The 25,537-nt window shown below is 44.8% G+C and overlaps 1 protein-coding gene across 3 annotated transcripts in view; it reads right to left on the bottom strand.

Annotated features, from left to right (window-relative positions):
* Positions 1–22,226, bottom strand: part of PARVB (parvin beta) — a 60,330-nt gene extending 38,104 nt beyond the window's left edge. Inside the window, exons 1-2 of one of the 3 annotated variants that reach the window (XM_048964261.1) lie at positions 21,932–22,226; positions 1,110–1,199 (exon numbers count right to left, since the gene is read on the bottom strand). In XM_048964261.1, coding sequence (XP_048820218.1) covers positions 1,110–1,199; positions 21,932–22,046 — 205 coding nt within the window. In that variant the 5' untranslated portion in view covers positions 22,047–22,226. Of the gene's footprint in view, positions 1–1,109; positions 1,200–3,084; positions 3,214–8,417; positions 8,503–21,931 lie in introns of those variants that run through there. The other 2 variants (XM_048964257.1, XM_048964246.1) reach the window with 2 other exon arrangements.
* Between the last annotated feature and the right edge of the window lie 3,311 nt (positions 22,227–25,537).

Raw genomic sequence — 25,537 nt, 5'->3', positions numbered from 1 at the left:
GATTGAATAACTCTTTAAAATCCAACAATGACCCATTTACAGTGCCTTGCTCTTACAGCAGCATTTTGGTCCCTTCCCTAACCAACAGGTAGCCTTACAGCAACTCTAATCACAGTGCTAGACTTCATTACTCTCAGATGACAAATATAATACTCACACTTCAGATAAACTATACCATCTGTGTGTGTTACCTTAGGCTTTTCCCAGACATTTGCGTTCAGTATTTTGCAGTGTCCCTATTCTTTATTAAAAATAATAATAATAATAATAAGGTCCTTCTGTCCAGACACACCAAATTTCAAAAAAACCTACAGAGAAACCTGATGTTTTTCTGTTGCTTTTTTTCCCCATTCCTTTACTTCCCCATTATTCATTGGAATGAGTCAAGAAGTCTTGCTGTAAGGAAGTGGCACCCACTACACACCCAGAAAGCTTCTAACTGAAATCCTGAACAAGATTTGACCCATAATAGTACACCCAATTCACCATAGAGTTCTGCTTGAGAATCAAATATAATCTATCAAATCTATAAAATTATGCTGCTACTCTTTAAGAGACTTGGTGGGGAGGGGAACTTATCTTCTTTCTACAATGCATTGCTTGCTTTACATATTTCATCCTGATCATATTTAATTACTGATTTCAGCATAGTCAATGCTGATCTGTTGGTTATCAGATCCCATTTTGCTGCACCACCACTTAAAAGAGGCAAAACTAACTAAAGTAATAGCATCTACCACTTAAGGACAGTGAAGCACATACATTTGAGTCAAGGCAGTTTAATGGTCCCATAGGAACCACAACACACTCTTTGCTATGGACTTTCTGTGAGTTGATCCTTCAGTTCCCCACCTATATGTGTAAAGATACTTCTTTACCAAAGGAAGATGTCTGTTAGGAAAAATAGAGTGAGATATCCTTGGACCATGAGTTAATGAAACTGAAGCAACTCTTAAGCAGACAATCCCAGCACTATTTTCCTTCTAATTCTTTGCAAAATTGCAACTTGCTGTTTGTTTTCTGGATGACCAGAGAAGAATGGAATTCCTCTGCAAATTCATTGACAAGTAATCAGTAATTGCATAGTCAAGGTCTGTAGCATACTGTACCTAAGAGAGTATCCTCTGGATGGATGTCCACAGCGCTTGGGTTCATTGGCGCATTGATAGCATTTTTACCTTCTTCTTGCAGGTCACTCACTGAGGAGAAGGGAAAAATAGAAAGACTGAACTAAATACAAAGTTTGCAGATATGCAAAGGCAGAAGAGACATAATAAGAGCAGGTATCTTGTAGATCCATTTCAGAATGAACCCAAACTTTACAGAATGAAGGACTGCAGCTGCAGTGGAAAATAAAATCCAAGGAACATCCATCCACAGCTTCTTACTAAATTGAGTTGAGTCACCAGTCTACCAGCTAAAAATATTTTGCAAGAAAATCAACACTGTGGTAAAAGTAATGTCAGAGTGCTTCTTTCTCCAGAAGGAAGGGGTATGAGCTGCAGAATTGCCTGATCTAGAGCAGACAATTAACTATAAAATCTAATTCACTTTTGATAGCACTACCACCCACCACTCATCACCACTTTTTCCAACAGCAGAACACGAGTCACTATTCGCTACTGGCCTCATTAAAAGCCTCAGAGAATCCCACCAAATAATGAAAATATATTTAATTCCTGCATTGACAGTGGCTGAAAAATAGATGTAGCATGGTCTGGTGAAGACAAATTTGGAATCTTTCACACTCCCAAACATACAGCTCTCAGTTTGGAAAGTCACTATGGTACTCTGCATCATTAAGAAGGACATTAAAATACCTCCTTACATAATGTTACATGGGAGGAACTAAACAACCAATTGCTTAGTATTGTAGGACTTTATAGTAAGGAAAGTCCTAGCAGAACTATAGTATTTATACGGTCTCTGAGGTTTATCTCCTCTTAAACACAGAAAACAACTACTTACAGTGAACCTTTAAAAATGCATGCGTCTGAAACAGAAGATACAAACAGACAGCAATAACTCATTCATTAAGTGACAGTTCTGTGTAAGCAACAGCTAAAAGCATTTGTGTGTGGCCTGCTCTCTACACTGCACAGCTTTTGCAAGGGGAGCAGAATAAAGTTCACAACTGCAAACCAAACACAGCATCTGCAGGCTGAGATTTAATCACCTGATTAAACGTCACTGTTAAATAAACACTTAATTGCCACTTTCATGCATTCATTCTTAGTTTGGGAAAGCTCTCCAAAGGTCAGAGAGCTAAGCGGCCTCAGTCACCAAGCCAAGGAGCTTTCAAAGCATGCTCTACCCTGCACTGTTTGCATGCTCCCAACTACAGCTTTCTCCCTCAAGCAGCTCCTACAGAACCTGCCAACAGGAATCCAACCACAACAGGGCATAAGAAAAATTATGTGGAAACTAGCTACCAGAGGTGAATATTTTTTAAGCCTTTTAACTACAAATGCCCACATGCCACTTAAAATCACATTTCTTTCTAGATGTACCTTTCTTATGATTCTTACAGCATTGCTTCTATCTGTGAACATCAAGTGTTCAGTAAGGACAGAGTACTGGTTTAACTAGTGTTCTACAAATGCAGAAGAGATTTCCTAAGCTTCTCGGGGCCAGGAATGCATGCGATGTGCTATAGAAACAAATTACTGCATACACCTCAAGACATAAGATTTTTAAATGCAGCTGAACTGTTTTTATCCTCAAAAGTTCCATTATGTCATACTTGCTCATTTTTTTTAAATATCAAGAAGAACCCTTCTTAACACAGATCTTGTTCTTAAACAATTTACTAAACAATAACAACAAAAAAACCATCAATATAGATGTGTGTATTAAGCCCCCACCCTCAACACCCCCTCATGACATGGAGAGCCACATAAAGCCCTCGTACTTGCCTTCAAACCCAGTGAGGCTCTGCCACAACAGGACCAGAGCATCCTCCCCTGCTGCATCAGTAGCGAGCCTCCCAAAACCCGCTGCCCAGAGAGCCTGTGTTACAGGGAGCTTGTATGCCACCTTCTTAGCTGAGGAAAAGATTCCTGCTGGAAATGTAACCTCACATACCTCCTTTTTTGCGACGCTTACACAGAAGTCCTGCCATGTTGCCCCTTCCAGCACCCAGAGGTCTGTCACACGCATCCGCAGACAAATGGCACGGGTGGGCTGAGTGCTGAAGGGGCAGCAGCAACTGGACGAGAGGCTGACGCCTCGAGGCTGCCAACGCCTCGTTAATTTGGGCTCAATGATATCAGAGCAGGCACTCAGATAGCTCTCAGCTGTCTGGTGGAGGCAGGCGCCAGAAGAAGGGAACCGGCACCCTGAGAGTAGCTCCCAGCAAGGAATCCTCCTTGTGCCTGTCACTTCTGGAGACAGCCGAGCACCTGGCATGGCTGGCTGCTGGCTGGCTAGGGCAAGGACACTAACAGTCCTTCACAGACAGCACTTTTTGGTGTTTTCTCTGCTAAGAGTTTCCTGTAGCCAGATTGGCAAATGCTAGCCTCTGCAACTTACCAGAAACAGTATTTTCAGTGTAAGGTTTATACTTACAGTAAAGAAATGAGTTGCCCATGCAAGAGCACATTTTAGTGCAATCAGAGTTGGACTTGCACAGCAGCCACACTAAGTCCCACTTGAGGTACGGCTGCTGCTTCTTGCCTGCTATCCACCTGCCCATTCACAGACCCTCTTCTTTTCCTCTGCCCTTTCCTGCAAGAAATGTTTTTTCCTGTTGCACTGGAGTAATTCTTCACCTGCACTCTCAATGAGATCTGCATCAAACATCTTTCTCCAAAGCCCAGTAATTCCATTTTACAGGGCAGCCAGGAAAGCTGCAGTAGGGGACAACAGTAGAGGCAGGAGATGGAGCACAAACACAGACTATGACTGCTTAGCCCAGACTGGCTCCAGCAGACACAGTTTCTGCTCTGAACTGGTCTGTTTGCTGCACCAGCACAGCGTGCCATAGCAGACATCATTCAGCCATGTCAGTAGATCTCCTGCAAGCTGCCCTAGCACCCAGGAAATGGTCCCCTGCTCACAGACAGCGTGCCCCCACCCTGACTCCCAGCACAGGCTCTGCTAAATGCTTACAGCCTTAAGGTGACACTGGCTGACAGTCTAATGACTGAGTTGTGAACCTGCACAGAGCAACCCAGGTGTAAATACAGGTCCAGAAAGACAGTGCTTTGGAAAGAGCTCTGGCAGAACTAGCTGGGATTCCTCCCAGATGTCTGGCTTGGGATCCCCCCCTCTGAGCTGATGCTCAACTAGCAGGCTAGGCATCCCAACTCCTTTGGGCCCTTGGCAGCCAGCTCTAGCAGAGTCCAAATGCAATGATAGATGGGCAAGTTGCCAAGGTAGTCAGCCAAAGCCCCAAGTATCTCCCTCATCCAGAAATTCAAATTCAAAAGAAAAAGGTCACTTCTTCACCAGTCCCCTGGAAAGCAGCAAGGGCTTCCTGGCAGCTCTCCGACATTTTAACAGTCCCTGGCAGTACCAGCAGTCAACACAATTTTGTCACGGCAGGAGCTGCGCTGGCCATTCCAAAAAATTAATATAACAACCAGACTGCACACACACATGCAAAACAGCACTATATCTGTAAGCCAGGCAGGCTGTGTTGATGCAAGGGATTAAACGCAAACTGCAAAGAACAGCAGCAATCAGCTGCAGGATGGTGGAAGCACCACCACAGCTGTCAAGCATCTCTCACAGTAGGGAAATGACCTTTAAAGTCAGCAGGAGCACTGAAAGAAGTTTCTCCTTTCTCCTTTTTGAGAAGGAGCAAACATGGCAACAATTTCATCCTTTTTCCCTTCAACTTAATAATTCTAGTCTTATATATATATATATGTATGTATATATGTATGTATATATGTATATATAAAGGATATAGTGGAGTTCATCTCTTAAGTCTTTACTGGTCTCTGCTTTGCTATTCAAAAGCCATCCACAAGCTTCAGCCTCTTACAAAAGCAAATGCTACTTAATTTTAGCCCTGGTTATTTCTGACTACAGGGCTCAGTCTCCCCCACAGAAAGCAGCAGCTGCCACAGAACCATCACAAGGCTCTGGGTACAGTACTTCTAACTCAACCAGTGCTGAGCTGTCTCCTTAGCACTGCTGGACCACAGCTTTTACATTTTATACTTTCATCTCATGATTAAACCCTAACTTTGGAAGCTATTGTGCTGCTTTATTACTCTTGGCTCTACTATTCACGACTTGTTCAAGTAACTGTCATCCTCTTTGGTACAAGCTGCATGCAAAAGGGAAACGTGCACAGACTGTACAATCAGCGCTGCACGGAAAGCTCTTCTCATGCCCCCAGAGTCTCAGTGCTCTTCAAAGAGATACAACCAGGACCAGTGGTACTTTTTCAACCAGCTACTTGCTTGCCTGCAACTCAAATCCTGAGAGTTCTGAAAACTGGAAAGTCGATATAAAACTCCATTGGTACCCCATGCAGACCAGTGGCACAACACTCCTTCCCTCCTCCAGAGGGATGTACACACCAGATAATTCCTCCTAAGGAACAGCCAACATTAAAAAAAAAAAAGAAAAAGAAAAAAGAGAGTTTGGCAAAAACTGGTGTTTCTAAAGAAGACTGTTGTACTGGCACATGTCAAACACTCCCCAAGCACAGTGCAAGGAAATACAGTGAGACTCTTTGTCTCTGTTCTAGGGATGAACCATACACACAATTCACCAGCCTCTGCCGCATTTCAAATCGCTTAACATTTACAAAAGGCTCTGAGATCTTTTGATAAAGATTGCAGGAGAAAGACAAAGCCTCCGTTAATTACAACAGTGAATTAATAATCCCCGGGCAGATCAAAGGGAAAGACTGCTTCAAATCCACATAAAGGCACTGCACTGAGAGACTGCATTCAAAACAGAAGAGTAATAAGGGAAATTATTTGTATGCCCCAGCAAGCAAAAAAGGCACCCACAACAGCCAGACTTTGCCACTTGTAGAAACTTAAAGCTAAAGACAGTTTTTGGAAAAGTGCTGTAATAATCCTTTTGCTTCGGTCTCAACAAGCAAGCCACAGTTGCAGATACGGACAAGTTAAACTTAAACGGGTGAGCGCAGCCTGTTCTGTGACTGCCTGAACAAAGATCACCCCCCTGTTTTTGTCAGTGTTAAAACACTATGGGTTGTGATGTTAGCGCAGGCAATAATGTCAACCAGTCAGAAACCTTTACAAAAAACTGGAGCTTTGTTTTGTGCCAGTTTTGTAACAGTGAAACACTGTTTTCAGTTTTTCTCCCTTGAAAATTCTTACCTAGCGAGCTATTTTTTGTTATGGTGATGAAAAAAATATTGCATTTTTGGGGGGTGACACCTGTGTTGAGACAACATTGCTATGGCTGTCCTAAGCAAGCTATTCATATGTAACAGTACCCCAGAATGAGGAAGGCAACCTTAAGGGTGGCAAGACATAACCTGGGAGAAAAGGGCTCCAAGCAGACCACAGCAACCACAAGCAGCTTACAACACTGCCAGCACTGGCAACGCTACACCAAACCAAACCAAACAAAATGAGGATCTGTTATTACGAAGCAGAAAGATTTTTAGCCATAATGGCAGGGCTCACTTTAATGCCACAGGAAAGTTGAATTCCACATAAAGCCAGCTGCTGCCTGCTGAACCAGTTCTCTGCTTCAACTCAATGTTCTGCACAGCCCCGTGGATGCTAACACAGGTGCTGCCATGCCAGAAGGAACCTCCAGCCCTCATCCAGCCACAAACTGCACTGTGAAACCTCCCCTTAGCCTATCAGCTGTAGGCAACACAGCAGCCAATTGACGAGTGTCGCTGTACTGCTGACTAACAAAAAATGACCCTTATGCAGGTATTAATTTGGCTCTGGTAAAACCTGACAAAGCTGGAGCTGACCCACAGCTGCATGGGCACAGATTGATTATGATAAAAGCCAAGGTGAGCCCATAATATCAATGCAGAGCCACTCTGTACAGCTTTGGGTCTTTCCAGCATACCTATCAACCCTCCTCCAGTCTTGCAGCTGCACAGGACAAGGCCAGAACTTATCTTGTCTATTTTAGTGCATTTCTGCTTCACTCATGCAATAAGTCTAACACCAACTTAAGTAAACACTTAATCAGAAACCCGAAGAAATAGATTCTGTAAGGCAGAAAAGCAAGATGCATGCTTAAACACAGCATATAGAGAGCTTTGGAGCTGAAACAAAAACTCCACCTTGGGACTCATCATTTTTGTGGCGAGTCCCTACTTCCTGTTTCCTTAATTACTGTGCTGAGCCATGCTTACGTAGCTGTCTGCACTGGGCAGGCATCCAGGCTGCCAGCAGAGGGGCACTCCAGACTTCGCTTCCATCCCTTGCTGCCACACACCCCTTCCTCTTCATGCACAGAACCCATGCTACGACACAGCATGGGCACAGTGTGGCTGAAAACTAACCAGATGAGACAGGAAAAAAATAAAGTTAAATTTTACCGTGCAGATACACAATGGCTGAATAGAAAAACGTGGCAGAAATAAGACTGAAGAAAAGAATGATGTTTTAAAATATATGTAAAGCTACAGGTCAGGTTTTCAAGTAAGGAAAGTAGCACTCGGTAGCATACTCTGCAGACAGGCCAAACTAGTCAGCTCTGCTTCAGTCTCCTAGCACTGACGTTACAGTAGCAATCCCACAGTACTGCAAATGTCCCAAGTTCTAAAACCAAAGATAAGGGAACCACACATTCACAGTATAGGGGCTTGGTCTGAGATCCCTATCTAAGCAGACTGATTTCAAGGAGCACCAAGCATCACAAAGACTTCTTTAACCAAAACCAACTCCAAAAAACAGAATCAACTCATTAAGGTACGCAAGTCTGATGAGTCCTATCAAAGCCAGTCACCGAGAGTCAGTAGCAGAGCTGAAACCACCATTCAGGCATAGAGATGCCCAGTCCATTCATTCAATTCTTGTTTTCTCCAACATGACAAAATCAGAGAAAACAGCACTGAAGTTTAACACATCCCCCAAGCTTTTTCTCTGATCCCATATACAAATCCAACAGCTCAAAATTCATCAAGCTCAGTATCAAAAAAGTCATTACTGTTGCTCATGGTAATTAATTCATTATACGACTGAATTTACTTCCATCCTTCCACTGCCTTCTTTCTGCCTTTCCCTCATGATTTGAGACTTCATCTGTAGATACCCGAATTAAACCCACTTAGCCAACTAGCAGCAAGAGTAGTTTTACCTGCTTTTACCACCTTCCCCACATCCTTAACCCCCTTTCCAAAGGGGCAAAGAGATTGACAACCACCAAAAGCAGTCTACTGTGTAAACACAAAAACATTTCATGTTATTTCTTTTTCTGAATATGTCAAGAGCAGTACAGAGGAACAGACTCACTTTTGAAGGCAGTGATGGCAGATGAACACAAAACGTAACACAAAAGCACTGTCTTCTCCAGCTGATGGTACAGAAGTCAACAAACAAGCTCTACACAAATAGAAAGGAGCTAGAGCTATGACTTGCAATTCAAAAAAAGCATCTTTTTTTGCTAGTGCAGCTTGATTCTACAGGAAGAGTAAGCTGAGATAAATGATCCTGGAAACCACAAAAACTGCATATGATTATTTGATGGACTTGCCCAAATGTCACTCAGACAGACAAGGAAAACTCTGAAAAAAAAAACTTGTGTTTGCAACACGTATATTTAGGATTTTCTGGTGATTATTAGATTTCAGTTCAACAGAACATACAGGACTAATGAGGGGATATGCAGTGCCTCAGACTTCAAACTTTATTCTAAACAGCCAACACAACCTTTTCTGAGTACTTTTTGCTCCTACCTGCCTGCATCCAAGGCAGTAAACATATGTACTGAAAAAGCACTGAAAGATCTCACTAAACAGGCAAACTGAAAAAATACAAAGAAGTTTCCTCAGGGTTTCCAGACCAGTGATATGTGGAAAATTATTTTACTTGTTGCTTACAGGAAGACTGCCAAGGCAACCACTTCAGTGATAAGAGCTACAAACCCCACAGTAACAGAAAGTCCACATTTCAGAGCCCACAGTCAGATAAAAGTCAGTCCACAAGGGAAAAGTACAGAGAAAGTAATAGCTCCAACAAGACTACTCAGACACTTAACTCTGCCTGGTTTAAGTATGAGACATTATCATTTCCTAACCATGCTGCTGAACACCACACCGAAAAAAAGAAGCCAGGCCTCACATTGCCATTCGAGTTCAGTCTCCCAAACACAGTCCTCAAGGAATAAGAAAATGTGATCATGAAACAAAAGCCAATACAAGATAACGTCACATTTCACCAAGTGTCAAAAACAAGTGCAGTTACATTATCTGCTTATTTGGTTAGCATGCCAATGTCTCATACAGTGTGCCATGCAGCTTTCTGTGGTCTCTTTTAAAGGCTTTACACAGATAATATCACATCTTCAAAGCTAGAAAAGGTGGTTTTCCAGTAAGGCTAGACATTTTGAAGACCTTTGAACTCAGCTCTGGTCATTCCCAAGAGTTTTACAACTACACAGCCTCTCTGACACTCCCTCACATAAAGAAGCAGTCAGTGCAGCAAAGTGGTAAAATCCATGTCTTCCTTCTCAGTGGAAAGGCAGACAGAGAAAGAGAGGAAAAAAATTGTACTCTTACTAGTACCTTATGCAAAATAAGTCAAAGGCCCCTGATGGGAAAACAAAGCTCCCTTGTACACCCACATGCTCAGAAATCATTATGCCATAGACTTGTCATTGTTGTGCCTTTCATGAAATGCACTTACTGCAGCCCTTGAAGAACCTAACTTCCTAGGAAGCCACAGAAGATCAGAAGAAAAGCTCAGGGTGGAAAGGACCTCAGGAGGTCTCTATGTGAGCCTTCTCCTCAAAGTACAGTCAGCTTTGAGATCAAACCTGCGTGTCCAGAGCTTTATCCCACATCTTAAAACCTCTGGGAATGGAGACTGCACAAAGCCTCTGCGCATCCTGTCCCATGGCCTCATAGTCCTCATCATTAAGAAGTTTTTTCCCTTTTTCCGGTCTGAATCTCACCGGGTTCAATTTATTCCTGTTTTCTCTTTCCTACACTATGCACAACCATGAAGAATCTGGCTCCATCTTCTCAGTAATCTCCTCACAGATTCTAGAAGGCTGCTTATAGAAGATCTCCCTGAACTCACCTCTTCCCCAGACTCAGCAAGCCCAGCTCACTCAGCCTGTCCTCACAGCAGGAATGTTCCAGCCCCAAGTCATCCTGGTGGCCTAATGTTGAACGTGCTCCAAAGTACAGTCTGTACTGAGGAGCCCAAAACTGAACACAGTACTCCAACTGGGATCTAGGAAATGTTGAGCACGGGGATACAATCACTCTTCTCAACCCACTGGCTGTCCTCCTGCTAATACAATCCAGGAGACAGCTGCCCATCTTTGTTGCATGGCAGATAGCTTGAGGGCCTGCCCAGCAGAACTGCCCCTCAGGCAGAGACTCTGTGTAGGGTCACAGCAGAATCTTTAACCCCATTTTCTTGCACATGGATCAGTTACTCTGCTCTTCCAATAAATATGAAATCTTTCACATTCCAAATCTTGTTCTGTAGAATCACCTGGGTAGCTGTGCTGCAACACAGCAAATTGTTCAGCCTCTCTGGAACAGCAGTGCTCACCACTGCCTGTGCATTCAGCACGTAAGTGGAATTCACATGCTCAGGTGTTTTCATTCTTTGACAGTCCTCTTACCAACTACTGGATCAACATCACTTTTGTTTATCAAATAAAGGAGCCCAGTGAGGATGCCTTCTACCAGGATTCTGGCATAACACCATGAGTGGAAGGGAAAGTCACTAAAAATTGCAATTACTGAAAAGACATACACAGTACTTACAGAAAAGAAATACACACTTCTTTTTGGTTGAAGAACAGATCCTGAACTACATCAGCAGATAGTGGTGCCTATGACTTGTCTGGTTAACATGTAAATGACAGGAATTAAACAACCGGGAATACACAGTTGAAAAGACAGGATATAAAACAAACAAATGCCAAAATAATGGCTCAGTCAAACACAATTCCTTAGCCTTCTTACAGCTCATATACTGATGTCAGCAGAGAACAGCCACAGTGACCACATTTTTTAAACTAGATGACGCTAAACTAAATGATAATGATGATAATGATAGGATCCAAAATGATTATTTAAGCTACAGCCTCTCACTGAGTTAATACAACTACACCTGCAGTACTGCAGTAAAAGCAGATACTTTCAAGACTGTGGCCTAATCTTGACACATTGTAAATGGCCAAGAGGGAAAACTGTAAGCCTGAATCTGTGTGAGTAGTAAAAGGAAAATCTCTCAAGCACCCACTTATCCCAGACACTTCATGGAAACAAGTTTAAACCTTTCTACTTCAACCACTGAGTAGATAGTGGGTACCAAAGGCCAGTGCCTCTCATCTTTCGTGTACCATCTCTCTGCCCCAGTCAAGGGACCCTCAAAGGACTCAGCTCCACAGATTCAGAAAAATGTTGCTGCAAGGACTTGCAGAGGTCCAGCTCGAACATGGACTACTGCCATGTTAATGAGATTACCTGAGACTGTGTCTCCACTTTCACATACAAAAAAAAAGCCTTAACAGTTCATGCATCAGACACTGCTTGACATGCAATTGAGGCAGCCTGGTTTGCTGACAGATACAGTCATCTGGCACAGCAGGACCAATCTGAGCATGACATCTTGCATCTTATTAAAATCTATTTTCCCAAACATAAGGCTCCATTATACAGTCAAGATCTCTGACAGACAGAATTCATTAGAGATTCAAGACATAGCTATGCACTCCTGCATCCTGCCTAGTTTTCCAGTGGAACCAATTCACTACAAAAGTATTGGGAGCAATGCATGGAGAAGAAGGCTAACAATAGCCATGAGGGACGATTTTACAACCCTGATGCTGAGGAAGAATATTAATTAGGAAATACAAGCCTGTACACCCTGGTACTTTCTTTTATTCTACAAGTTCTGAAGGAAACACTATTAATTTGCAAAGCTTCACTGTCCCTAAATCTGTGTCCTGGACTAGGCAAGCCTCAGACCAAACACCACCATTCTATTTTAAAAGTGACAAAAGTCTGTATCTGTTTAATAACATATATACATACATCTGCCAAACAGACCTAGTGGAAAGACACTTTCTGAGGATTACACATTTTTCTATTTAAAGCCAGTGAAAAAGACTCTGTGCTCCATGAAGACATCAGAATCACTCTCCTCTTCATCCAGCTCTCGCAGTTTCTTTTCCTACTCCAAAGAGACCATGTATGCAACCACCTCAGCTAATAAAAAGATCAGTAATAAGGCCACATGGCAGCTATAATGGATAAAACACTATTTCTTTTTTCCATTCTATTTCATTACGGTTCAACTACTGAAAGAAAGAACTAAAGAAGCAACTGGAATTCCAGGAGTCAGAGCAGCTTGCCTATTTTATAAACAAAACACAAACTGTATCTGATCACCAGACAGGTTTCAGGGATTGTCAGGAAGCCAGGTTGGAGGAAAAAAAAAATCAGTGAGAGGTAAACCTGAATTCCCAAAGATCCTTTCAACTGCCCCTGAGGAAGCCAAAACCAGAACAACATGGTAAGGCCTCCCTTCTGAGCCTAAAGGTTCTGGAGAGAAGCCCACAGATGGCGTACAGTAACAAATTACATGTCCAGCACTTATAAATAGAAGCTTTGCTGTGCAGATGTATGTTCTCCCATGAGGAAGTGACAGTGATTTAAGCGCCCACAGCTCCAGGCCAGCACACGCTGCCAGGTGTGTATGTTCTCTCCACATCTGGCTTTCAGAGCAAGACTTAGACAGATTCAAACTACATAATACTAAAACCAGACATATTAGCCAAATATTTCTCCACTTTAATTATATATACATGTATGACACAGAGAAGTTAAAAATAAAAATACTTTTTACATATATAATAAGAAAAGTTAAAAATTTTGTCTTCTCATGGCTTTCTACTTCGCCAACAAGAGCCCAAATTAGGAAGCCTACATCTGAGCAGGCTGAATGCACTTCACCCCAGAGAGATCCGCTGGTCACTGATCTACAGATTGCACAATACAGAGTTCCTGTTTCCCCTCCACACTCAGCCCACTCCCAAAGGCAAACAGGGGTCACTGTCACCCACATCAGTCAGGCTGGTTTAGCTCCCTTGCCCTCAGCTGAGGGTGCAGAGGTGGAGTTGGTGTGTACTGTCACTGGGCAGCCTGTCATGCAGCAGAAGCCTCAAGAGCCAACCCAGTGCTTACCCTGCCCTTCACCTTCTCTCCTCCTAGCTACAACACATGCCATACTTCCCTCCATCTCCCATCCTCAGCCTAGGGAAGAGCCAGTGTCACGTCTGAGGACTACTAAAGGCACGTACACCACAGTCACAGGGGCAGCACATAAAGCAAGGGCCGCTGCACGTATGTGCCCTATACCGAGGAAAAAACCTGCTGCAGACATGCATACTTTGCAAATTGCAGCCAACAGCTCTGACAATTGCATCACCTGATTTTGCAGTGCCCTGAGGGAGAAGCTAAGCTTCATCAGTAACAATGCACACATACAGCACATTTCACAGCGCAGACAGAGAATGTACAAGAGAGTGGATAAGCAAACACAAAAGCCACCACAACAAAGAGTGCAACTGGAGCATGGTGCAGAGTAAGGCACCTTTCAGTGAACACTGTGACAGATAATCTGTACCATGACAGAACCCACACCATCAATCAAGTCCAGACTAGCATGGGTTGGTATAGGTCTGGAGCCATGTGGTTGACTTTTAAACTGCTGCTTTCCTCAACCAAACATCCATCTGCACAAAGAACCTGGATGTTTGTGACAATGAGCAGAGGTCAGAGCAAAAAAAAGACACCATCTCCCCTTCCTTCCTTTTTACCAGCTTTCTGGCCTCCAAAAGCAATTGTGAGGAGTTTGAGAGATGGCTTTAGCTTGCTAGTGCAATGAAGACCAAGTGAAGACCACTGACATAAGAGCACAGAAAGGTTAAAAATGGAAAGAGAGCCCAGGGTTATAAGGAAAGGTTGAAGCCTTCAGCATTATCAGAAGCAGCATGGGCAACAACAAAAACAGATTATGCCACATGAAGAAGACTCTTCCTCCTTATTTGTTCATGTCATATATCTATCTATCAGTACTATTCTTTTCCCATTGACATATTTCCCAGGAATCCCAACAGAGACCCCCCTCATAGGTTTATGCTGGCAAGTCAAGACTTCTAGTGGTGCCCCAAAGATTTGACCACATGATTCCCTTTGAAAACAAAAAGCAAATCCCTCATGAGCAGCTTTCAAGTACCAGCTACTGTGCTTCTGCAGCCTACAAACCTGAAGCTTCTCAGTTGTGTTCATGACAACTGTACACAGAAGATATACGCACAAAATTTTCATCCCAATGAAATCGCAAAACTCTTAACTGTTGAAACACCAGACCCTCTAACCAGTAGATTCTGCCTCTCGCTGGCCTCACTGCAGACCATATAACCTCAGATCCCTTAACAACAAGTTGTTCAGACATGCTTCTGCAATGAAAAGAGCTTGCCAGCTAATCTCCCAGATCTTCCAACATCGAGGTATGATCTAAAGCTCAAAGCACTGCGCTGAAAAATTTGAGTAGCTTCTTGTGTTTTTTGGATCAGCTGGCCTGTAGCAGTTCATAAAATACATATGCACTGCTATGCACAGCTATACTTAGTCTTCTAGATTCCTGTATTGCCAACATGCAAATCAGTAGGGTATATTTGTATTTATAAGGAGATCTGAAGTACCACAACTCTTAAAGAAAATACAAGCACTTAAAACAGTGTGATAACAGGCATTGCAGAGCACAGCCTAATCTTCTGCACAGACCCACCAGCAGGATCAGGGATCCCCCATTCACATTGTTCAGCAAACAGCATCTGCACAGACTTTGCATGAGGTCACGCACAACCCTGCAGCTCCACATCAGCTCCGCGTGCAGCCCTCCATACATCAGAGTCTCACAGGGCTCATCCATATGCTCCTCATAAGAGAAACTGCCAGATGCCTGCGTGAGGAAGTCTCTCCCAAGATGTCAGCATTAACAAAACCTTTAGAAGAAATGAAGAGAAACAGATATCGCTGGACAATTGCCTTGAAGTGAGGTAGCTTAGCTTTTAAGGAGAAAAGAAGTCACTCTCTAATTCCTTGCATTAGTATTTTTAAGAATCTGAAAGCATAAATAAGCACCTTGCAAAGGTTTTACGATAAAATATACCAGCATTCTCACAATTAATTTTATTTTAATGGTTTTAACTTCAAAGATAAAACAATTCTAGAATGTCTGGTTTTGTTATATAACAGCAAGTCACTTTTTTTTCAATCCAGATCGCAGAGCAGCAGAGCTATTTTGCATGTTCTAGCTGCAGACTGTGTGGAAGAAAAACTTTCATCTGTAATTGGAAACTCTACTGTGTCAGTGAGACACGATACCTAAAGTTGTGTAGGACAAACCATCCTCGCCTTGACATGGTTACAAGAGTTAAAACATGATTTTTTATGACACTGTTAAAAAGATTATTCTTGTGCACATTAAGATTTTCTTGGTGGAGACACTGACATAAACTATCTACAATAAAACGTTTGCCAGAACAGAATACAACATCAGAACTGAATCAGCAAGACAAGACTGAAGACGGATCTGGTCAGAGGTACAAATGAGCCCTACAGGAAAACTCAGCAATTAGGCTGCAGGTTCTGACGAAATTTAGGACTCTCTCTCTGCTTAAATTTACAGTAGAAAGTTCAACTTGAATTTGCTTATGTCTGCACATATGGATGTGTACGCATTATCTAGAAAGGTATGTGGCTTCAATATCGTTTTATGCCAATTCTTCTCTTTAAAAGCAAATAATTCTGATTAACCAGCATCCATCTCGTCTTCTGATCAAGTACTGCAGCAGCAACAGCCCACGATGATGCACAAATCAATGTGCTTCCTGCCAAGTATCCTCTCAGACTGCAGCAAACATTCTTGAGTGAACCAGGAACACAGAACTCAACCCTTCACACTCTGTACTTGTCTCTCCATCCAGCTGCAAACTCAATTCCATACACTACAAGCACGGAGAGTAACGGAAGATGGAGCAAGTTCTACCACCAGTTTATTAAAAGGAAAAGCCTTAAAACACAGTGATTATCAGGTCAGTAGATAGTCAAAAGCAACCAGAAGCAGCTTATATCACGTTGTATCTCAGAGATTTATGGGAGGCAGATTTGTTTCCTCTCAGGTGAGAAATGCAGGAGCAGCAGGTACCTTTAGGTCACTCAGCACTTCACTGCCTGTCAGAAACACAGATGCCCCTCAGGAGTATAGCACAGGCACTCAGCAGCAGCAGACTCTATCCTGAGCATTCTGGGCATCAACACCAAAGGCCAGTTCCACATCAGAGCAATTCAAGTAATTACTCCTCCAGCACCAGTTTATGAGGTAGGACACATGGGCACAGCCAGCACAAAAAGCCATCCACTTGGCAAAGAATGCTTGTGAGCAGGACAAATCCCCAACATAAATAACACTGCCAGCATGAGTGCCACCTGCAAGGTGAACGAAGATTAAGTTAAGACTGCCTTACAGTCTTGTATCTTTCTAGTACCTACATCAAAGGCACCTCTCAGAATCATTTCAAAGCTAAATACTTCTGTTAGAAGTCTCAAGCAGCCACTAAAGCAAAGCTGTAACACACTGAGACAGAGGAGTTCAATTTTTTGCAGCGCATTCACACTGACACACCTCTAGAGACTATGCAACAGACAGCACTGAAAACAGAGCTTCTAACAGCATTCAGCGTGTCCTGTTCAAATGAAAGATAATGAGATCTGTTTTCCAAGCTAACTCCAATTCTCCCATCCTGTCTCCAAGGGGACACCTTGGAGTTGAGATGTACTCATCATACAAAGAGGCAATGAGGTAGATCTAAGGAACATGCTTCTGAACCAATTCTTTCTCCAAAGAGCAATTACCTGCACAAGCAGCCCCATCAATTTTAAAGAAACTACAAAGAAACAATTTCTTCCAATTTAATTCTGCTTGTGAGCTTATTTCCTCCTGTTCTTCCCTCAAGAAAGCGGAAATGGATTGCGCAGCACAAGCAGTTCTACCTGAACAATCTGGAGATGAGCTTCAACTTGCATAGTGCTGCTGGATACAGGTGGTAATTTAGCACCTCTGCCCAAGTACCCCAACACCAGAGAGGCAGGAAAATATTCCCAGATACAGCATCTCACTGTTACACAGAGGCACAGACCCTAAAACCACTCCTTCAATCTGCCCTGATGTGCATAAAGCTTTATACTATGCAGCTGCCTCCTGCAGCAGTCAGTTCTCTCCACCATTGATGACAAGCACCACACATTGCTCTTTTCTGGAGCATTTTCCTAATCTCTACGTCCACCCTCAATTGTGTCACTGGGAAACAACACTGAGCAAAATTAAGCATGTTGTATTTCCTTGGCTGATTCCTCCACAAAACCTATGTATAGATACACACACAGATAATAATAGAAAATTTATTTTGCCAAACACCTGCTGCCCACGTCTTTCCTACAGTGTCATGAGGAAATCAAAGGACTGGAAGTAACCCAGCATTGAAAATGGCAGCAAAATAGCTCCTTTATTTCAGTACAAGGACATCACTTGTTTAACAACAGGAAAAAGGAGACACGTGTATTTTTTAGTTCCTTTTATCAATGCAGATAAAATACAGCATTATTCAGAACTGTATATTTTAGAGGGTCTGAAAAGTAGCTCACAGCCAGCATCTGCTATGGGTTCTACCAGCACTCCAACGGTTTCCTAAGCTACTTAAAGCTGATTTGGCAGAGATCTGCGTTGAATGCCCAAGATATACCGAGACAAAGGTACTTCACAGTAACACCAGGCAAATGAACATTTTATGCACATTTCCATATAACCTCATGCGGGGAAAAACCGTAATCCAGGTGGTGACATGAGCACTGGAATTAACACATCCTGCTTTTCTCACAGTGTGTGTCACAACCTATTGTAACATCAAGAAATACACAACCCCGCCCAGCACTCTCCCCATAGACAGTTCCTTTTCCCTTATAGCTTCCCTCCCACGTGCTTTTTTTCCTATCCTACATGGGTCGAGATCACTCATAGCTTTTCCTGCGCTGGTGCTCCACTGAGATCTTTCTGTTGTAACTGGTCGCTCGCTCTGACAAAGTTTGTGGTCATTTAATCATCCTGATGGCTGGCAGTTTTCTCTCCTTTTTAGCCAAACGATGGGTTAAAAACATTCCTAGGAAGGAAGAGGAAGGAAGGAGTCAGACAGTGAGATCACACACCACGGCTGTAGGAAATTGGATTAAAAACTGTTTCCCAATGAACAACAGTGGTTGTTGTTTCTTTTAAGCCAGCGTTGACTAATAAGTCGGTTCAGTCATAACAATTCAGAAACAAAAGTATAAGAAGCAGTGGTATAAAGCAAAGGTTCGAGGGACAAATTCCAAGTATTCCAAGCAGTTAAACAACTTACAGAATCTTACTTTTAAAATGTTGAGGAATTGGACCTGAAATCATAACCCTACCTCATCTCCAGGCACCTGCTAACAAAGCACTACACCATGCCATGCTGCTAAAGCAGGAGTAGCAGCAAAGTTACTAACAAGCCACAGTCAACACCTTGAATATCACCATAGTCACTATCATCACCATACCCAGGAATGGGTATTTACCATCCCACTGTAAAGAAAAGTTACAAACTTACAGTGACAGCCTTGATAAGCCTAGTGAACACTCCTCTGAATATAAGCTCCCTAGAAATAGATTACAGCATGTTATGAAGGACTTTGCCAAAAAATATTTACACTCCACTGCTTATGGGTTGATAGCCACATATAACAGTTGTTTATGGCATGGCTGCCAATCACAATTTAAAAAAGAAACCCCTATTAAGTAATAAAACCTTTTTTCAGCATCATTCTACTGGATCAGGCTGCCCAGAGAGGTTGTGGATGCCCCGTCCCTGGAGGTGTTCAAGGCCAGGTTGGATGGGGCCCTGGGCAACCTGGTTTAGCATTAAACGTGGAGGTTGGTGGCCCTGCACGTGGCAGGGGGGTTGGAGATTCATGATCCTTGAAGTACCTTCCAACCCTGGCCATTCTGTGAGCTATATAGCTCATGGCCAAGTCATGCACAAACAATAAAAGGATAATATAACTGGACTCCAACTGCTGCATGGACCAGTTTAAAGGTCTATACACACATACAGTCAAGATGGTAATAAAATTGCAGAATCATAGAATTGCCTGGGTTGAAATGGACCACAATGATCATCTCATTTCAACCCTCCCTGCTATGTGCAGGGTCACCAACCACTGGACCAGGCTGCCCAGAGCCACATCCAGCCTGGCCTTGAATGCCTCCAGGGATGGGGCATCCACAGCCTACTTGGGCATCCTTTTCCAGTGTGTCACCAACCTCTGTGTGAAAAACTTCCTCCTAATATCTAACCTAAACCTCCCCTGTCTCAGTTTAAAACCATTCCCCCTTATTCTATCACATAGCAGGCCTGTCTTTATGCTGTGATACAAAAGACACGCTAGCGAAAGTAAAATGTATTAAGAGCTTTGGTTTGCTTACTTCTCATGCTATTAGAGGCAAGAATGGTTTGCCTGTGGCAAGTCAGCAGCCAAGCTTTCAGCTTGTTACTGGGGACAGCAGTTGGTGGGAAGGACAGTAGTTAGTTTTGGAAGATCACTGACCTCTGCTGGTCCACTGGGTGCTGAGCAGCAGCTGCCTGAAGGGAAGCAAGGAAGTCCCCACGGGTGGAGTGGTTCCTCAGCCCAGGAGAAAGTTGCCTGTACAGTTCTTATGTAGTCAGTCAACTCAATTCAGTACCATTTCAGTGAGCTTCCAACTTACTTCTGCTTCACAATCACATACCAAGACTGAGCTTCCAGCCCTGCAATTTGCTTCTGTGTCCATGTCCCAGTCCAAGCTTTGGAAGAGCCTTTCTCCTCAATGCTGATCCCAGCCCAGCACCTCTTCACAGCTGAGCACTTCGTCCTCTTGGTCAGAGCTGTGTTCTGCATGGCCCACATTTCAGAGCTGCCCCACTATGGTGTGCAGTAACCTGCAGAGCATGCCTTCCACAGGCCTTAAAACTTCCAACAGAGGAGAATCTAGAAGAGTAGTAAGCTATTTCCCCTTAAAACAGCAGCACCACAGTGCTGTGCATAAACACATCATAAACTGTGCAGAGGAGGTGGTCTGCAGGCATGGGCGCTGTCTTTTCTCTGTTCCCCTTGTGAAACTGGAAGGAATACTCTGACTAAAAGCTGAGTCGCACACTTCCATTTCCTTCACACTGGCAAAAGCATGACCACACTATCACTGCAAGACACAAGTCCCCAAAGAGCACCAAAGGCAGCTGCTAAAACTTGCTATCCCAGAGCTAAAGGGAGCTGTGGCCACACGGGTTGCCAAAGCAGCAAACCAAGCCAGTGGCCTCAGACCATACCCTAATAAACATCACCTTGCCATGCTGAAGCTTCTTGTTGAGGAAGCGAAGCTGTCAACCTGTTCAGGTTTGAAAGTCAGTTCCAAGTAAAGTATGTTTTCCAAGCACGTGCCACCATCCCCTCCTGGGGATGGGCTTTCTCTATCACCTTCCTTCATCAGTAAGTGACATCACCAAAAAGGCGTTGCTGTTTCAGCAGCTCTTCAGCACAACCACAACGGAGAAACTTGATTAAAAATAGATAACAGGGGAAATACCAGAAAGCCACACCAAAACAGCCATGAGAAGAGAAGCAATTTCCCAAAGCTGCATTTTTGAGGGCAAATATCCCCATTATTACCAAAATGCCTTCTTAATATCAGGGGCAGTGAGCAGAGAAGGGCAAAGCACACCCAGAAAGACTGACACTGGAATTACCTCCCTGCTCCACATTCATCAGGCACCAGAACAAGCCAAGGCTGATGTTAGCCCACCAGAAAGCCCAACTGCACTGAGGCATATGGAACCAACATCCAGATTTCACATGTGCAGACAGCCACGGTTTGGAACAAGGAGATGAGTTCCACCACAGAAGCGGGCATTGGGTCAGTAAGGGAATCAGAGGGCGACAAGAGCGCAGTCCTGGAGCAGCAGACACTTAGGGGAAAAGTTTGCACACACGCAGGGCCAGGCCATCTTTATCAAGCCCGCTGGCAAGACGACAACTTTTTTGCAGATAGGGAGCCGCGCCGCTTCAGAGCACGCAGTCCTATCTCCGCACAGCCTTTGGTGCGAATAAGCGATCGGGAAAACACGCGGCGGCGGCAGCACCCGGCCAGGAGGCCATGGCAGGGGTGCCCCGCCAGGCTGTGTGCCCGGGGATGGGCGCAGCCCCACTGTCAGGACCTCCTCCACAGAAGGGGAACGCCAGCACCCTCGTGCCCTCTATTGACCCACGCTGGCGCACTGGGACTGCGCCTCTATGGAAGAGCACCGGGCGAGACAGCTGTAAAAGCCACGGATAGACCGGGAACAAAACACAGGTGGATTTAATCATTCCCTCACAGCTTTACCACTCTCGCGCCTCTACAGAGAAATAAAGACGCCCACAATCACCTTTATTCCCAGAAGTTTATTTTACAGAAGCAGGGGCCGGGGCTCCCCTCCGGGACCGGCGCCGCTCAGCGGCCACCGAAGCGCCCCAACCGCCTCCACGCCCACCCGCGGCGGCAGGGGCCCTCCCGCGCCCGGAGAACAAAGGGGGTTCAGCCCCGCCGCTCCCGCCGCGGGTTGCCCGGGAGGGACGGGGACTCGGATGCGCTCTCCCTTCTCCCCTCCCTCGCGCGGGCGAACTCACCCTCCTTGGCTTTCTTCTTCCTCGCCAGCGTCCCGCCGAGCTTGCCCAGGAACGACTCGTCCTTCTTCATCCTGTGCGGCCGCAGCGTCGGGGAGCGGATAGGAACGGAGGACATGGGGCTCCGCCCGGGGCAGCCCGCCCGATCTCTGCCCTGCCCGAGGGGCGCTAAAGAGGCTCGCGGAGCCGAACAAAGCCCGGCAGCGGTGGAAGCGCCCGGCGATCCGTGAGCGAGGGCGAAGAGCCGGCGGGGAGCGGGAACGGGTGGCGGTGGGCGTGCGAGCGGCGGGCGGGCGGAGGGCAGGGGGCGGGCTGGGAGCCGCCGTCCGCAGCGCCCTGCCACGGCGGGAGGCGGGCCCGCATGGCGAGCCGGCACGGCGCGGGGAGAGCCGGGCTGCTTCCTCACGGCGCCGGCAGACAGAGCGCCTCAAGGAACGCAATTAAAATAGCGTAGAAACGTGAAGTTTCAGCCAGCTGTGCTGCTGGCGGCGAGGAAATCAGGGCTGAGAGCCCCTGCGCTCCTGGCGGAGCGGGCGGGCAAGGAAACAGGAGATCCCGGAGAGTTTTCGTTACAGCGCGGGGCAGCCTGACGGGGGCTCTGTGAAATGAACTGAAAGCAGATCCACGAGAGTCCCTAGCGTCAGGCTGGACCCTGCAAGCTCTCGTGCGCATACTTAACTCCTGAAGCAATACCTAAAGTTGTGCCCGTGACCTCGGCCAGTCCCCTGCGGCACAAGGACACCGTTACTTACCATTTCATCTGCATGTAATTGCTCTGATTTTTCCTTGTTGAAATTATTATTTTACACAATGACTAATGGCATTCAAGAAAACAATGCTTTCTCACCTCAGTGTGCCTCTAATAGGTTTTCTATCTGTACTGGAACTACAGGGTCCCTTGAGGGGCTTCACATCTCCTGCTTCATTCTGCAAATCAACAGGAGAGCGACTGAGACTATGCAAAGCCTGGATCCAAGCTGTACTTGCCAATCTGGAGCAGCACCTGCAGCTGCTATTAATGTTCTTCTTTTAACGGATTAGGTTAGAGGTTATCATATGCCTCTGTTCGAGCACCCAAAGCAACCCAGGAACAGGAGCACTGGCCATGTGCTGTCCTGCATTGCAGGCTTTTGGACCGGGGCTTCTCCTCAGATGAATGAGGTTCTCTGAGCAGTGCTGCCCCATCTGGAATTTCCTCCAGCCCTGCACTACCATTACAGTGTGTGTTTCCACACAGCTTAAGTAAAATATTTTACTAAATAATGTCTATTTCAGATCTTCTCATCAGCAGCTGTGGGCCAGATTTGCATCAGGCTCCTCTAGATGGGCTGGTGAGCAGTGATCCTGCCCTGCTAGGCTTCCCACCAGGAGCCCCAGACACACAGGCTTAAAAATGGACTGGTGTCAGATCAACAGCTTGGGAAAACCTAGGCAAAGCCTCTCTGACGGAATCTGACTTCTAAAAACAAGCGAGACAAAAACCAAATTGTGACCACCCTATGGTCCATAGGTTCATAGGATGTCCACAGTGGCCCAAGGTGTCCACAAAGATCAAAGATCTGGAGCACTTCTCCCGTGAAGAAAGGTTGAAGGGATTGGGCTTGTTAAGCTACAAGAAGGGAAGACTCCAGGGAGACTTCATTATTTACTCAGAGGGCAATGAGGCAGTGGCACAGGCTGCCCACAACAGCTGTGGATGCCCCATCCCTGGAGGAAATCAAGGCCAGGCTGGAAGTCGCCCTGGGCAGCCTGATGTAGTGGGTAGCAGCCCTACCCATGGCAGGGGATTGGAACTGGGTGGGCTTTAATTTCCTTCCAACCCAAGCTGTTCTGTGATTCTGTGACTCTATGCTTGAGACTGTAGGGGAGCACAGCAAGCTCACAGCAAGCAAGTATATCAGGGCAACCTGTGAAACCTGAGTGCATTTCCCTGATTGCTCGATCTCCATCATGGACACAATGCACTGGTTTTGTGATAGCTATTCACTACAGAGTGCACACAGGTAAGGCACCCAGCCTGCTCTGCCAGCTGCCCTGCTCTCCCATATCCCCCATGCAAAGCACTTTCACAGTGGTGTTGAGCAATATGCAGTTCTGTAGGATGAGTTGCACCCCCCAGAATAACAAGAACCACTTTGCCAGATTTAAGAGCTGCACAAGCTGAGCAGCATAACCGAAAAGAGATACTAGTGATGTGAATAACTGGTGTTCAGACACAGAGTAAAGTCAGGGCATGTTTAATTCATTTGTTGCTTTAAGTAGTGATCAGTCCTGATTACACAAAATCTCTTTTCTCATTCATTTCCAGAATTTCTTACTCATGATTTCAGAAATTAATTTCAATAAGTGGAAATCCTGCTTAAGACACTGGTTATAAGTTCAGCTTCTCTTCCTGTTTCCTCAAAGTGTCCCAGGCCTGCCAGCAGCCTTCAGTTCTGATCTTTTGTGTTGCAAGGTCCTGTGATCTTTGTTGCATGGGGCACACAAGAGGGGGTGCTATCAGGATCCATCTGCATGCAGTGTTGAACGTGGAGCTGATGCAAACAGCAGTCTTCATGGTCTCACCTTCATCACTCTGGCTCCTTATCTAATGAGACACTCCCCTCACATGCACATCTCCCTCCCCAACCCTGCTCAGGTTGTCTTTACAGATGGTCTTTACTGCTGCACCAGACACTCATACCTTGCTTTGGTACAGAAACTAACAAGTAACACTGCCTTTAACAATTTGTAGGCTTTATGTTGTGCTACACTTGATTTTGTCATGTATGGTAAACCTGAACTAAGAATGAGGCAGTTTTTTCTGGATTAGACAACCCTTGCCTTCCTCAAACACCTTCTTTCCTGCAAATACCTCACAGCAAGTAAAACTGCCTTGTGTTTGCACATGAAGGACCTTTTGATGAATACTTTTTATCGATACTCCTTCTTTGGAAGAACAAATATGTTCTGTTTCCTCAAACAGGCATGTTGCTCATGGCAGGGGAGTTTTATGCCATGCATTTGCTAGTGTAAAAAGTGGGTTCTCCTACCAAAAACTTCAAATATTCGCCTGTGTTCAAATACATGCGCTTCCACTAGAACACATTTTTTCCAGTGAACATCTCAACCGTTGGAGCTGTTAATGAGATGCAAGGTTGCCACCCACATTAACATGTGGTATGAATACAGGCATCCTTCACACAGTGTCCATACCCCAAACCCACGGCGCCAGGCTGGCCAGCAAAGCGTGCCTGCATCATGTACAGTGGCTGTGTCAATGCTGAGAGTGTTAAGTGTTGCAAAATTTGTTAAATAAGTTCATTCTAACACAGCTCCTGCAGATTTTGGAATGCTCTAAAAATCTTCACTGAGTGGCACCCACGATCTATAGGACTTGTGTGTACAGAACAAGCACTTGTGTAAAAGTGCAGCAAAGAGCTCAAGGCCAAGCATGCATCGTCTCCACAGACAGCAATAGTTTCTGCTGTTATTTCCACTCTTTAAGTTAACATTAAGATCGATATTTTGGGTAAACAGAAAAAAAATACACACAATAAAACAAATCAGTGGTAGGGGTTAGGGGAGTGGGAATGAACAGTAGCTTTACTTATGCCAAAGAATGATGTT

This window comes from Lagopus muta, chromosome 1 (assembly GCF_023343835.1).
Source record: "Lagopus muta isolate bLagMut1 chromosome 1, bLagMut1 primary, whole genome shotgun sequence".
Classification (NCBI taxonomy): Eukaryota; Metazoa; Chordata; class Aves; order Galliformes; family Phasianidae; genus Lagopus; species Lagopus muta.
The sequence above is the reverse complement of the archived record's forward strand: the minus strand, read 5'-3'. Positions and strand labels throughout refer to the sequence as shown.